This window comes from Jaculus jaculus, chromosome 1, assembly GCF_020740685.1.
Source record: "Jaculus jaculus isolate mJacJac1 chromosome 1, mJacJac1.mat.Y.cur, whole genome shotgun sequence".
Classification (NCBI taxonomy): Eukaryota; Metazoa; Chordata; class Mammalia; order Rodentia; family Dipodidae; genus Jaculus; species Jaculus jaculus.
In genome coordinates, this window is record NC_059102.1 from 272,881,562 (window position 1) to 272,897,698 (window position 16,137).

The window sequence follows — 16,137 nt, forward strand, 5'->3', positions numbered from 1 at the left end:
AATCCTACCTCTGCCTCCCAAGTGCTAGGATTAAAGGCATGTACTACCACACTCAGCTCAAACTATTTTTTTTTTTAATTTATTGGGCTGGAGAGATGGCTTAGCAGTTAAGGTGCATGCCTGTGAAGCCTAAGGACCCAGGTTGATTCTCCCGGTCCCATGTGAGCCAGATGCACATGGTGGTCCATGCATATGGAGTTTGTTTGCAGTTCCTAGAGGCCCTGGCATGACCATTTACTCTCTCCCCTGCCCCATCTATATCTAATAAATAAATAAAAATAAAATCATTTTAAAAATTATTTAGTGTTTGAGAGATGGCTTAATAGTTAAGGCACTTGCCTACAAAGCAAAAGGTCCCAGGTTCAAATTTTTTTGTTGTTTATCTGCTTTTTCTTTTTGGAATTAGGATATGCAATTTTTTTTGTTTTGTTTTTGTTTTTGTTTTTCGAGGTAAGGTTTCACTCTAGCCCAGGCTGACCTAGAATTCACTATGGAGTTTCAGGGTGGCCTCAAACTCACGGCGATCCTCCTATCTCTGCCTCCCAAGTGCTGGGATTAAAGGCGTGTGCCACCACGCCCGGCTATAATTTTTAATTTTTATTTTATTTATTTTTATTTTGGTTCTCTAGCTTATGCTGATCTGGAATTCACTGTGTAGTCTCAGGTTGGCCTCAACTTCACAGCAATCCTTCTACCTCTGCCTCCCAAGTGCTAGGATTAAAAGCGTGTGCCACCATGCCAGGCTTATTTATGTATGAGAGAGAGAATAGGTAAACCAGGTCTGCTACAATGCAGACAAACTCCAGACATGTGCCAATTTGCACATCTGGCTTTACATATGTGAGTAACTAGGGAGTTGAAACTCGAGTCCTTAGGCTTTGTAGGCAAATGCCTTAACCACTGAGCATCTCTCCAACCCCAAATTAAAAACTATTTCTTGGACTAGAGAGATTGCTTTTAGTGGTTTAGGCACTTGCCTATAACTCCAAAGGATCCAGGTTCAATTTCCCAGGACCCACATAAGCCAGATGCATAAATGGCACATGTGTCTAGAGTTCATTTGCAGTGGCTAGATGCCTTGGCACATTCATTCTCTACCTCTCCTCCTCTCTTTCCCTCCCTCCCTCCATTTTTCTGCTTTTTTTCTCTTTCAAATAAATAAATAAAAATAAAACATTTTTTTAAAAAGAGAAAAAGTATTCCTTGGCTGAAAGTATGGCTTAATTTGTGTAAACTTAGGTTTTATTTTATTTGTTCATTTGTTTTGTTTTGTTTTGTTTCCAAGGTAGGGTCTCACTCTGGCCCAGGCTGATCTGGAACTCACTCTGAAGCCCCAGGCTGGCGAACTCATGGCAATCCTCCTATCTCTGCCTCCTGAGTTCTGGGATTAAAGGCATATACCACCATTCCCAGCCAGCCAGAATTTATATCAGCTCTAATAAGTTTACGTCCCTTTTGCACAGGACATCTTTAAACTCGGATAATTATTTGTGCAGTAGAAGTTATGCTCTGTCCTTTTTCTCTTTTTAAGGATGACAGCGGTAACAGGACATTTTCTAAACAAAATATATCTGTATTTGATTAGAAAAAAATTTTTTTTGAGGCAAGCCCAACAGACTGGCTTCCCTCCCCCTCCCCCCCATGAGAGAGAGCACAAGAGAGAGAATTGGCACACAGGGCCTCCAGCCACTGTAATCAAACTCCAGATGTGTGCGCCACCTTGTGCATATGTGTGACCTTGCACATGCATCACCTTGTGTCTGGCTTACTTTGGAGTTGGGGAGTTGAACATGGGTCCTTAGGCTTCATAAGCAAGTGCCTTATCTGCTAAGCCATCTCTCTAGCCCTTGATTGAGAATTTTTTGTTTTGTTTTGTTTTGTTTTTCAAGGTAGGGTCTCACTCTAACTCAGGCTGACCTGGATTTCAGTATGTAGTCTCAGGGTGGCCTTCAACTCATGGTGATCCTCCCACCTCTGCCTCCTGAGTGCTAGGATTAAAGGCGTGCACCCACCATGCTCAGCTTGATAGGGAATTTTAATATAGCCCATTAGTCTGATTTTCAAATTTCACATTTTTCAGGTTTCCTACAGTAACAAAATAACCCTATTATATCAATTGTAATGCTAGCATTTAGGAACTTTATAGCCATGTGCCATGCCAGAATGCCGAGAATCCATGTTAGATAGTTTGTCATGTATAGACTTTACCCAGCTTTGCATAGCCCACACTGGATTCCTCAAAGGTAGTTGATGGATTAAATCAGATTCCAAAAATCTGCATTCTATGCATCTTGGCCATATTACTGCCTATCCCGAGTGATTTCTGGGTTACTCTCCATCTTCCTTGCTTGGACCTGTTTACAAGCAAGATCCAGTGTATTTCCGCTACAAAAACTCTGCACAATGATCTTTACTTTTCAGGAAGTGCTCAACATGCTAAAGGAAAGCAAAGCAGACATTTTTGTGGATCCAGTTCTTCATACAGCATGTGCTCTGGACATTAAACACCACTGTGCAGCCATCACCCCTGGCCGTGGGCGCCGTAAGTTGCTGTGTTTGTTCATTCTCCCTGTCTGCACTGTTGCTCTCATGCGGTCATCTGTTCTGTGTATATAGGCTAACCATATCTTGTGACAAAATCCACTGGGGGTCTAGTTAATGCCAAGCTGGATCCTGTGACAGTGAATTTAGGAATAATCTTCCAGCATTTTTTTTTTTTTTTTTTTTTGGTGTTAGGGTCTCATTCTAGCCCAGGCTGACCTGGAATGTAGTCTCAGGATGGCCTTGAACCACACCCGGCTTAAAGATTGTTTTTGAACCAGTCACATACAGTGAAAAAAAAAAAAAAAAGAGGTGGGGCTGAGAAGATGGCTCAGTGGTTAAAGGTGCTTGCAAAGCCTGCCGGCCTGGGTTCACTTCTCCAGTACCCACATAAAGCCAGATGTACAAAGTAGTACATGTATCTGGAGTTTGCAGTTGCAAGAGGCCCTGGCACACCCATACTTAACAATCTCCTCCAAATAAAAATAAATAAGAAGAAAGCTGGAGAGATGGCTTAGCAGTTAAGTGCTTGCCTGTGAAGCCTAAGGACCCTGGTTCGAGGGTCAATTCTCCAGGACCTATGTAAGCCAGATACACAAGGGGCCTCATGCATCTGAAATTTGCAGTGGCTGAAGGTCCTGGCACACCCATTTTCTCTCTCCCCCTCTCTCTCTTTCTCTCTCTCCCTCCCATCCCTCCCTCTTTCTCTCTCTCTGCTGTCTGTTGCTCTCAAATAAATAAATAAAAAGAAAACAAAAAAAAAATTAAATAAGAAGAGAGGTCTTACAAGAGATTCTGGAGCTAGTTGTGGTGGTACACACGTTTAATCCCAGCACTCAGGAGGCAGAGTAGGAGGATTGGTGTGAGTTTCAGGTTAGTCTTGGCTTCAGTGAGACCCTACCTTAGGAAAAAAAAAAGAGAGAGAGAGAGAGAGATTGATTCTGACCCCGGAAGCCTTATTCTGCTCTCACCATGGTGGATCTTGGTCAGGTTTCCTAGAAAGGCTTTGACTTTGTTGAGTTTCAAGTGCTGATATTTGTGATCCTTTCTCCTAACTTTATAGAAATGTTTCTGTTCTGTATAGTTATAGACTGTATTCATTTGTTCCCATAGAAATGTCCTGCCTAATGGAAGCCCTGGAGGATAAACGGGTGAGATTACAGCCTGAGTGCAAAAAGCGCCTCAATGACCGGATTGAAATGTGGAGTTATGCAGCCAAGGTAAAGAGCAAGAGAGCCTTTGGTATGGCCATCTCCTCTGTCAGTTTCTATCTCTGTGAGCTACTTCGTTAGTCTTACCTTTCTGGATATCTTGCAGGAGGTATATTTGGAAAATCATTAAGTGACCCTTTCAACCTTAACTGTTCATGAGCCCTTATACAGACTGGGTTTGCAAAGCTTTACTATGACCACCACTTTTTGTCCTCAATTGCCTTGGCCTCCCACACTGAAAAGGATTATATTTGGCACAACAGTCAACCCTCCCACATTACTTCTTAACAGAGGAAAAGTCATTTGTGAAGTTCCAGGTGAGATGGAACAGCTGACAGACACTACATAGTTTTCCTTCACTGCTTTTCTCTCCTTTGTGCTTCTCAGGTTGAGACATTGTTTTATGTTAGGAGAATACACAGGTCTGTGCACATAGGATGAATGTAGGAACGACCTAGGTTTCTCTGGGCTATTGTCTCCCAGGCTTCTAGGCTAAAACTTAAAAGTATAGCTTTGTGTGTGTGCCTAGGGAACTTGTTAGTTGTGATTTTCCTGTAGCAGGTTACCTTAATAGTCTGTTGGAGAAAGCAGTGGGAATTGAGGATAAAAACTGGTTAAGAGGTAGGAGGATCACTGTGAGTTCGAGGCCACCCTGAGGATACAGAGTGAATTCCAGGTCAGCCGGGGCTGGAGTGATACCTGACCTCAAAAATAAAAGAAAGAAAACAGGTTAAGTCATAAAGCTCCATGAATTGGCATGGGCATAAGTATATCCTGTCATTGTAAGTCATGGTGTATAGGTACACATACATGCATACACATGTAGAGGCCATAACTCTTACTGAGTGGCTTCCTCAGTCATTCTCTACTTTATTGTTGTTATTTTTTTTTTTTTTAATTTGAGACAGGATCTTTCACTGAACCTAGAGCTCACCAATTCAGCTAAACAAGCTAGCCAGCACACCCTAGGCATCCTCCTATCTCTTCCTGCTCAGCACTGAGATGACCTGTACATACTGTTGTGCCTGGCTTTTATGTTCTTGTGGGCATCCAAGCTCAGATCCTCATGCATGCATAGCAAGCACTTTACCCACTGAGCATCTCCAAGCTCCTCTCTTTGGTTGGATGGTTTGTTTCTTGTTTTTTTTGGTTTTTGGTTTTTCGAGGTAGGGTCTTACTCTAGCCCAGGCTGATCTGAAACTCACTATGTAGTCTTAGGATGGCCTCGAACTCCGGGCACACTTCCTACCTCTGCCTCCTCTGAGTGCAGGGATTAAAGGCTTGCGCCACCACACCTGACTCTTTTTTTTTTATGGGGGGGAATTCAAGGCAGAGTCTCACTCTAGTTCAGGCTGACCTAGAATTCAATATGTTTTTAGGAACATTTTTTTTTTTTCCTGTTTTACTTATTTGAGAGAGACAGAGAAGCAGATAGAGGGGGAGAGAAAGAATGGGCACACCAGGCCCTCCAGCTGCTACAAATGAATTCCAGTCACATGATATACTACCTTCTGCATATGGCTTATGTGAGTCCAGGAGAATCGATCCTGGGTCCTTTGGCTTTACAGGCAAGTGCCTTAACATCCAAGCCATCCTTCTAGCTCTCTTTCTGTCTGTTTCTTTTTTGCTTTTTTGTTTTGTGGTACTGTCTCACTCTAGCCCAGGCTAACCTGGAAATCACTATGTAGTCTCAGGGTGGCCTGGAACTCATGGTAAGCCTCCTACCTCTGCCTTCTGAGTGCTGGGATTAAAGGCGTGGACCACCACACCCTGTTCCTTTTTTCTTTAATAATTTTTTTCTTTGTTTATTCGAGAGTGACAGAGAGAGAGAGAGAGAGAGAGAGAGAGAGAATGGACGCATCAGGGCCTCCAGCCACTGCCAACGAAGTCCAGATGCATGCGCCACCTTTTGCATCTGGCTTACATGGGTACAGGGAAATCAAGTGTCGAACCAGGGTTCTTAGGCCTCACAGGCAAGCGCTTAACTGCTAAGCCATCTCTCCAGCCCTCCTTTGCTTGCTTATTTATTTATTTGAGAGTGGGAGAGAGAGAGAGAGAAAGAATGGATGTGCCAGGGCTTCCAGCCACTGCAAATGAACTCCAGATGCATGTGCCACCTTGTGCATCTGGCTTATGTGGGTCCAGGGGAATAGAGCCTCAAACTTGGGTCCTTAGGCTTCACAGGGAAGTGCTTAGCTGCTAAGCCATCTCTCTAGTCGCCCCCCTCCTTTGCTTTTTAAAAAGACATAAAAGGCCAGGCATGGTGGCACACACCTTTAATCTCAGCACTTCAGAGGCAGAGGTAGGAGGATCACCATGAGTTCCATGCCAGCTTGGAAGTACAGAGTGAGTTCCAGGTCAGCCTGGGCTACAGTGATACCCTACCTAAAAACAGCAACAGCAAATGCCGCAAACATGAATAGCGTAAATCAAAACCTATGAAAACCTGTGGCCTTTGTACAAGTCATGAAGCTCCTACACTGCTGGGTCTTAATTTGTAATATGAGAGTAATGAGGTCTGCCTGCTGGTATAGTATGAGCAATAAAGGAACCAAACACATGGAGCTCTTGTCCAGACTGACACATGGTCATGTCCACAGTGCAAGGAGTTACTATTAACTGAGTTAACCATGAAGGAATTGGAAGTGACAACATGCCTTTGTTTCTGTGTATACATTTGTGCAGTGAACATATATAGTTTTATAATCAGGAAAAAAAAGTTATAGTGCTGGGGTTGGTGACATGGCTTAGCAGTTAAGGCTCTTGCCTGAGAAGCCTGAGGACCAAGGTTCAGTTCCCCAGTACCCATGTAAGCCAGATGCACAAGGTGTTGCATACATCTGGAGTTCGTTTGCAGTGGCTAGATGCCCTGGCACGCCCATTCTCTCTCTTCTGTTCCCTCCTTTTTTTTCTCTCAATTAATTTAAATTAAAGAAAGTTTATTAAAAAAAAAAAAAAAAGGAAACCAGGCGTGGTGGCGCAGGCCTTTAATCCCAGCCCTTGGGAGGCAGAGCTCAGAGGAGCACTGGGAGTTCGAGGCCACCTTGAGGCTACATAGTGAATTCCAGGTCAGCCTGGATAAGAGACCCCACCTCCAAAAAACAAAACAAAAAAGAAAGGACCAGGCATGATGGCACACGCCTTTAATTCCAGCACTCAGAAGGCAGAGGTAGGTGTATCACCATGAATTTGATGCCACCCTAAGACTACATAGTGAATTTCAGGTCAACCTGAGCTACAGTGAGATCCTACCTCAAAAAAACAACCCCCCCCCCAAAAAAAGAAAATGTAGCTCTGTATTTCTTTTCTTATCCTTCTTAGTTTCCTCCTCAAAAGAAAGGATGTAATTTCTACTGGGAATCATGGGGCAAGTTAAACCAGCACTGGTAGCTGCCTACCTCTCCCTAAGAGTTGTTGCTGTCTCCTTCCAGGTGGCCCCAGCAGATGGCTTTTCTGATCTCGCCATGCAAGTGATGACATCTCCTTCGAAGAACTACATCCTGTCTGTGATTAGTGGGAGCATTTGCATATTGTTCCTGATTGGGCTGATGTGCGGACGGATCACTAAGCGTGTAACACGAGAGCTCAAGGACAGGTAGAGCCACCTTAACCACCAAAGGAACTACCTGCCCAGTGCCCAGTTTGTACAGCCCTCCTGTATAGTGTACCCTTTCACCTCACCCTTCTAAGAGGTGGCACCAACACCCCCAGTAGAGCAGCAGGTGCCCACTGCACTGTCCCGTCCAGACTTGGCCACATCCACAGTTCTCCTCCTCCCAGCAGTCTGTGCAGTCCCAGCAGCTGGCCACTTTGCTGGCAGCCTTTGGTGGCGAAATTGGGTTTATCTATCTGCCTGTAGACAAGTCTCTCTAATACCAACGGAACTACCAGTAGAACCAACTCACCTGACCTGCAACTCAAATGCCTTTTTTTTTTAATTAAAAAAAAAAGCAAAAACCAAAAAAAAAAAAAAAAAAGAAAAGAAAGAAAGGAAAAAAAAGAAATGAAAGAATTTCAAAGAAAGGAAAAGTGTATATAGTAACACATCTCCTTCAGGCTTGACTTGAGCAGTGGGTTTATTTCTTCCGTGTAACTGCTTCAGATGACAGCAGGATTTGGAGGGGACACACACGTCCAGTACCTGAGCACTGAGATGCCTGGCTCATCTCTGAGAAGCACCTTTGGGCCACATCAGGGCATGGACTTCACCAAATAGTGGGAAACAACAAGCATCCTGCTTTTGAGTCCTGTTTGCTTGCGCTGAAGCAGCAATGCCTTCCAGCTCCCACCCTAGACAAGTTACTGCTGGTCACCATGCCACAGCTACGGAGATTTCTGTGACCTCCCCACTGCAGTGTAGAGCTGTGAACCTCCCTAGGCCAAGGGCAAGAGAGTTAGTGGGGAAGCAGAAGTCCTGGAAGCAGGACAGTCCACTGATCTGCATTGAGAGGTTTGTGACTGAGTCCACAGCCAGCAGAATCTCAATGTCACCATTCTCCTGGACAGTACGGAGCTGACACATCTTTGTTGACCGTGCTGAGCATGCAATTGCTCTAGAAGTTGTCTGTCTCACCAGGAGGCATTCATTGGGGTGGGGGAAGAGTGTGTAGCAGGGTAAGGCAAGGAGGGGCCAGTGCCTGACTCACTTCACTTTACTTTTTGAGGTACAATACAGGCCAGAAATAGTTGCTTCAAAAGATTTAGCATGGTCTCAGGGTATGACTGGCAGTGCAGTCTGACCCTTTGGCACGCTCCAGTCAGACATCCCAGACAAGCTCCTTTGTGCCTCTGTGTGGAGGTGTGGAAAGTTACTGCACTAGAAGGTGGAGGATTTTTCTCTGTTCTCTTTTTCTATCCATTTGTCATGTGTACCCACTCTACTAGGCACTGGCTAAATGTATTTTGGTGGTTTTTCAACCTTTCCAAAACATGAGCTTTACAGGAACAAGATTCCTGGCCATCCTTCATTCCTCCAGCATGAAGGTAACAGGGTTGAGGCATAAAAGGAAGGAGCCAAGGCATTAAAGTTCATCTTGGCTCACCCTTGGTTGAGTTTGGGGCACAGTGTCACAGTGGCTATACAGGAGGGTGGCATGTACAGTAGGAGATATATTTATATAATATATATTTTATTAACCTGTTAGATGTCCACGAAGTATTATAAATCATGTGCCTAAAACTGTCCACATAGACTGAGTCCCCTTATGGTGCCCTTCCTCCTCCTGCCTCCCATTTGCACACATGTGTGCTGAGGTACTTGAGCGACGCCTGTCTTCCCTGAAATGCTTTCAGTGCAAGCAGTGTCAGTTGTGGATCAGTCGCTCCAAATTACTTCTTGTCTAACCTGACTGACATTCATTTGAATACTGTGGTTTTTTTTTTTTCTTTTTTGCTATATTTTCTGATGACAGTGTGTTCAGGAGCCAGCTATATGTCCCCTGTGTAGGCTAATAGAAGTCACCAAAGGGATCTGCTAACTCATCTGGTCCCCTCAGTCCTGTTCTTTGGGTCTTCTTGATTCTCAGAAGCTGCTTTGGGTTTCTTCTGTCTCCTGAGACTTAACACCTGCAGTGTGAGCATTGCCCACACACTGTTGACCAAGCTGGGCTGGTCCTGAGAGTCCCTCCCTCCCCAGGGTTCTCAGGGGGACACGGGCTGATATCCAGAAAGGAGAACATTAATAATGCAGTTCCTGATGTGTCATTGTGATTCAGGATCAGGGTGATATTTCCCATTAACACAGGGTGGGAACATCACTGGTAGTCTCCCTTCCATCATAGATACAACCTCGTGGTTCTAACATGTCTTGATGTTTTGATTATTTCTGAGCTGGCAGGAAATCTCAGTTGTATACAGCAGGGTGGGAGGTTTGATCAGTTAGGTTCTTGAAACACTTGTCATTAGACATGGTCAGAACAGAAGAGGTAACTGCTGGTGCTTTAGTTGCCTGGTACAAGGAACTATTCACCTTCCTTGGAGTGGTCGCCTATGACTGACCCTTGAGGGTCCCTGGCCTGCTTTTATGCAGGTTTTTCTAATCTAAATCTCAGTGCCCCATGGCCATCTACACTGGTAGCTTACTCACTTCCATTTTGTAGCTCCTTAGGCATAATGTAGTAGGCTATGAGACACACAGGCCCCTGGCCTCATAAGTCTGTCATGGGTATAAATCAGCTAATAGAGAGCTACCCCAGAAGAACCCTGACCCTACTGTTAGAGTCAGTGATGGGCCCTTGGCTGGTGTCTAGCCCAGGAGCATGAATAGAAGTAAGAGAGGCCAAGACTCCAGGAGTCTGGCTTTGTGAACTCATGCCAGAGCCTTGGGGACTCTTAGTGCTACACTGCCCTCTAGTGGCTCTCGAGGTTAGGTACCTGGGCAGAGGAACATGGACAGGGAGGTCAGCCATCTAGACCTAGTGCCAAGAACCAGACTTAACTTCTGATGGGGCTTCTCCCAAGGAAGGGAGCTCCAGGAGCAAGACATTTCTCTACTGAGGTGTATCCCAGACATCTTTGCTGTTTCTACTATCCCAAGACAGGTCTGCTGACAAGAGGTGCCAACAGGAGAAATACCAAAAGTCTAGGTCCACTCCCGGGAAAGCCCTTGGCCTTTGCGTTCCCACGAAACCTTCTGACTACTTCAGCCCCAGTTCTGCAGATCTCGTCAGCTTGTTGAGCCATTGCCTCCTTAGAAGATGTGAGCACTCTAGGGCTACCAGTGGAGTAGCAGTTAGGGAGCAGGTAGTAACGAAGCCATTGAAGCCACCTGGGCTGCCTCATCCTGGGCCTGCTTCTCTGTGAGCAGATAGGCCAGTGTGGGGGAAAGTCCACCGGCCTAGAAAATGTGACAGAAGTTACTATCCAGTTCCATGTCTTCCTGTTTCCCGAGGTCAACTCACAGAAAAATCATGTGGCAAGAATGTCTAGAATTTATATTTTATCAGATACATTGGAAAGGGAATTATGTAGTTAGTGTCCCTCAGCCTTCCCAAGAGTAAATTCATTCTGTCGTGAATTAGTGTGATCTCTATCCTCCCCCCTCCAGGCTGTGGTACCATTTCTATCTCAAAGATACTCCTCATCCAGGTAATGGTCATCAGGGCTTCTGAGGCCTTTCCTGGCCGGACTCAAGTCATTCTGAGAAAAAACTTCCCATTCCTTCCCCTGCCCCAAAGCCAAACAAATGTCCTTCATACATACCAGGTGCAGAGTCTCAGAAGGAAATTGGCCTGGAGCCCTCAGAGGTCAGCCAGCTCAGCATGGCGTCTGTAACCTAAATCAGAGCCACTGAAACAAAATAAGATGAGGTCGTCTTATGAGACTGAAAATCTAAGCTCAGAATGCCCTCTTGAACTTCTCACCATCCAGACACACCTAAGTGTCTTTATAAAATGTACCCTGAGGTCTTCCGAACCTTCAGGGCATTTATCTCGTAACTCACCTCTGACCCACTTGACTGGTTCCCAGGGGGCCTGTGGCTGCATCTGATGTTCTGGCCTCCCTTTCCCTTCGTATGTTGGTTTGCCATCTATCCAATCATTTACACTCCTTCTTGGCCCTTCCACTATGGAGGACCAGGGTTACCTGTTAGAGCAATTGAGTTTAAAGCCAAATTTCTCTTGCTACCCTGACCTCAGACAACAGTGAGATGTAAGCAAGACTGAGTGTCAGGGTGACATGTTTCCCTGAGAATCCAGTGATAGTGCTGTGGGGCCTCAGGCTGTTTTGTCACTCAGAGCACAAGGATGGGACTATCTGCAGGCAGGTGGTGACAAGATACTGACAGGGGTTCCTCCTCTCTTCGCACCTCCCACCTCAGTGCTGGGCTCTGGGCAGCAGAGAGCTTCCCAGGCAGAAGGCAGCACAGACCATGCCTCTGTGTTGAGTTTTGCCTTCCCCCAACCCAGAACTGACACCTGCTCCTCAGCGCTCAGGGCTCCTCTGCCAGGATGTAGGAACAGCCTGCTGGGCAGCAGCACGCTGGGGAGCAGCAAACTTCTGAACAGCTGCTTCCAGTGTGCGGGCTGGTCCTAGTGAAAGACAGACTGCACAGCAACTCCTGTGCAAGATTTTAGGCCTCTTAACTTTTTTTTTTTTTTTGAAAGAAAAGTACAATTAACAAGCCTCTTTTGTAAATGAGTTTCCTCTCTATGTATAAAATCCTGGAAGTTTCTTGTTTTTACATGTTCATGCTGTGTAATTTTGAGATGTTACTGAGATTCTGAACATAATGTGCATTTTTTCTGTACAGATGAAATGGGAGAATTTAATAAAGAGTTTGCAGGTTTGTACTTGTTAAATCTTCTCTGTGGTGACTAGAAGAAATCTCCATCCACCTGTTCTGCTAGTGGGAGTTTACAGAGCTATGAACAGTGACTGTGAACTTGCTAACTGATACTCCTATACTTTGCTGATAACTGTCTTTGCTTCATGGTTTATGTGGTCCAGCAGAGTTGAGACTGCAGGATTTTTTTTAAAAATATTTATTTAAGGGGGTTCACAGAGAGAGAATGGGCACACCAGGGCCTGTAGCCACTACAAACTCCAGATGTCTGTGCCACCACGTGCACTGGGCTTTATATGGGAACTGGGAAATTGAACCTGGGTCTTTAGGCTTCACAGGCAAGCACCTTAACTGCTAAGCCATCTCTGTAGCCCCAGACTGCAGGAAGGAACTTTCAGCCTCTTTTTGATGTGCCCGTGACAGAACTAGTCACATCTGCGGTTTTCTGAAAATGAGTGCTGATGCGTCCTTAAATACTCATCCTGCCAGCATGTTTAGGCTCCATCCTGAGGAGGGTACGGACATGGAACCTCCCCTGGGTATCCAACACGTGGAGGCAGGCCCTGCGAAATGCGCCTTACGTCTATCCTTGCCAATACTTTCTTGCTTCTCCCTCAGTATCTTGGATCAGTGATATTCTTGATGCCCTTTCTGAGTCTTTGTTTCTGCTTCTCCCACTCTCATTTGCATCTGAGTATTCAGAGTTAATGAGGCCAGGTGCGGTGGTTCATGCCTCTAATCCCTGCAGAGGTAGGAGGATGAGGATCGATCAGTGAGTTCAAGGCCACCCTTGAGACTATATAGTGAATTCTAAGTCAGCCTACGCTAGAGTGAGACCTTATTTATTACAGAGACAGAGGGAACGAGGTAAGTAGAGAGAAAGAGAGAGAATGGACATGCCAGGGTATCCAACAAACTCTAGATGCATGGACCATCTTGTGCATCTGGCTTACATGGGTCCTGGGGAATCAAACCTGGATCCTTTGTATTTGCAGGCAAGTACCTTAATTGCTAAGCCATCTCACCAGCCCTGTTTTTCTTTTTTTTTTTCTTTCTTTTTGAGGTAAGGTTTCACTCTAACCCAGGCTGACCTGGAATCCACTGTGTAGTCTCAGGGTAGCCTTTTAACAGTGATCCTCCTACCTCTGCTGAGTGCTGGATTAAAGGTGTGTGCCAGCATGCCCCGGCAGGACTCAGGAATTTGGTACCATGGGTCTAGGGTTTTTTGGGCCTGCTCCTGTCTGGGTTGGCAGCCATCAGGATGAGTAGAGACCAGGAGAAGATGAAGACTAGAAGAGGAAAGGGGAGTTAGGAGTCCTGTGAGTCCTGACTGCAGGTGCACTCTAGACACGCAAGACTTGGCAGTCATCCACTTGGGTGTGAGGGCACTGGTCCCAAAGGATCTCCAAGCTCCCCTTCCATGGTCTGGGTCAGGCTCTTTGTCACTAGTATTTAACCCAAAGGAAACGTGGCTCATGGGCCCCACTCTGCCTCTGGCCCTATGGGGAGCATAACACCCAGTGCATGCTTTAACAGCCAGATTGGCTTATGCCACCTCAAGCTTTGTGGATGAGTCTAGTAAGTCTTGTTTTTTGGTTGGGTTTTTTTTTTTTTTTAAATTGACAACTTCCATGATTGTAAACAATATCCCATGGTAATTCCCTCCCTCCTCCTGCCCCCACTTTCCCCTTTGAAACTCCACTCTCCATCATATCCTCTTCCCCCCTCAATCAGTCTCTTTCTTATTTTGATGTCATGATCTTTTCCTCCTATTATGATGGTCTTGTATAGGTAGTATCAGGCACTGTGAGGTCATGGGTATCCAGGCCATTCTGTATCTGGAGGAGCACGTTGTAAGGAGTCCTACCCTTCCTTTGGTTCTTACATTCTTTCCGCCACCTCTTCCACAATGGACCTTGAGCCATGGGAGGTGTGATAGAGATATTTCAGTGCTGAGCACTCCTCTGTCGCTTCTTCACAGTACCATGGTGCCTTCTGAGTCATCCCAAAGGTCACTGCATTTGAAAAGAGAAGTTTCTCTAACCAAAAGTGAGAGTAGCAGTAATATATAGGCATGAACATCAAGAGAAGTGCTTACTGGGAAGCTTGGTGAGCATAGTATATACATTTAGCTAGGCAGCAGCAGAAATTACACCCACTAGGGCTCATAACTACCCCTGACATGGGTTTTCAGTATCAGGGATGTACACCCTCCCATGGAGCAAGCATCCAGTCAAATTAGTGGTTGGTTTCCCCCATAACAGACGTGCCACTATTGCACCCATTGGCTCATTTGTCATGGCTGGCCAAATACAAGGCTTGCATTGTCCACTGTTGAGTATCTCCACTGGTGATTTCTCTCCAATTGAACTGCATGCCATGTGGCTTTTTCCAGCATTCTGTCAGTTGGTCTACATGAAGGAGGTTTTCAGCTCAGCTCCAGCAGGATTTCTCAGTAACGTTGTAGCCCAAGTATGTGAAGTCTTCAGCAATAGGGTCTTACCATCTATTCTTGGTGGGAAACCAAGGGCTTCAGCAATGGCCTGTAATGTTTTGGGGTTATCAGGGACCTCCCTGGCCAACAACTAACTGGAAGGTATCCCATCCCTGGCACTGAAAATTTTCTAATAACAATCTATGGCTCCTGTGTGTTCCATTGTCCAAAAAAGCAGGTTTCCATATGACTTATTTATATCCTCTTGGATTTTGATTAGCCCTCCCTCCATCTTTACTTAATCTCTTCCCCTGACCTCTCTTAGGTCTCTCCAACCCCCATTAATCTGTCGTTCTACTTACACACACACACACACACACATATGTATGTGTGTGTGTGTGTATGTGTGTGTGTGTGTATATATATACATACATATATATATCACATATATATATATATATGATGCCATCCTATTAAGTACGCCCCTACCTTTCTATTCCTTTTATATCTCCTTTCTAGCTTACTGGCCTTTGCTACTGAATTTTCTTCCTATTCACACAGAAGTCCAATCATCTGTAGCTAGGATTCACATTTGAGAGAGAACATGCAACATTTGGCTTCCTGGGCCTGGTTACCTCACTTAGTATAATCCTTTTCAGATCTACCCATTTTCCTTCAAATTTCATAACTTCATTTTTCTTTACCACTGAGTAGAACTCCGTTGTGTAAATGTGCCACATCTTCATTATCTACTCATCAGTTGAGGGACATCTAGGCTGGTTCCATTTCCTAGCTTCTTGTGGTTGTTGTTTTCCAAGGTAGGGTCTCTCTCTAGTTCAGGTTGACCTGGAATTCACTATGTAGTCTCAGGGTGGCCTTGAACTCACAGTGATCCTCATACCTCTGCCTCCTAAGTGCTGGGATTAAAGGTGTGTGCCATCACGCCTGGCTAGTTTGTTTTTTTTTTACATATACACACATACATACATACATACATGAAGAGAGAAAGAAGCAGATGGGCCTCTAGCCACCACAGATGAATTCCAGATGCATGGGCCACCATGTGCATCTGTATTTAACGTGGGTACTGGAGAACCACTGAGCCATCTCTCCAGGATATATGTTTATCTTTTATTTATTGTACTTACTTATGAGAGATTTGGCTAGTTTCGATCCTCAGAGGCAATTGGTATTGTTCTCAATAAGGGTTCAGACTTTCAGAGCTTTAGCCACACACAGGAAAGAAAACATTAGAGCAGACACCCATCCTCTGAAGACAGCTGCTGAGCCAAGGTGGAAGTGTCTGTGGTGACTTGACCTCTGACCAGCCAAACTGGTTGTGCGCTTGGACGACTGAACTAAGATACCAACCCCCATCAGGCACTCGAGTAGTAGGGGCTGATCGAACCACACGTCTACAGACACCCTAGACCGCCCTCTGGGAGCTGGTGATCTTGGTTGGGTCCCCACCTCTCTGCCCAGAACAGTCTACAGTGCAATGGTGTTTGCTTAGATTCCTTGTTCCTGTGAAGAAACTTGGCCATGGCTGGGGAGATGGCTCAGCTGTTAAAAGTGCTTGTTTACAAAGCCTGCTAGCCCAGGTTGGTTCCCCAGTACCCACATAAATCCAGATGCAGCAAGTGGTACAGATGTCTGGAGTTCGTTTG

At 45.3% G+C, this 16,137-nt stretch overlaps 1 protein-coding gene across 1 annotated transcript in view; it reads left to right on the top strand.

The window, feature by feature from the left end:
* Glg1 (golgi glycoprotein 1) overlaps positions 1-12,052 on the top strand; it is a 124,332-nt gene extending 112,280 nt beyond the window's left edge. The window contains exons 24-26 of the mRNA XM_045142114.1: positions 2,422-2,542; positions 3,655-3,761; positions 7,184-12,052. Coding sequence (XP_044998049.1) covers positions 2,422-2,542; positions 3,655-3,761; positions 7,184-7,351 — 396 coding nt within the window. The 3' untranslated portion in view covers positions 7,352-12,052. The remainder of the gene's footprint in view (positions 1-2,421; positions 2,543-3,654; positions 3,762-7,183) is intronic.
* The last annotated feature ends 4,085 nt before the right edge of the window (positions 12,053-16,137 follow it).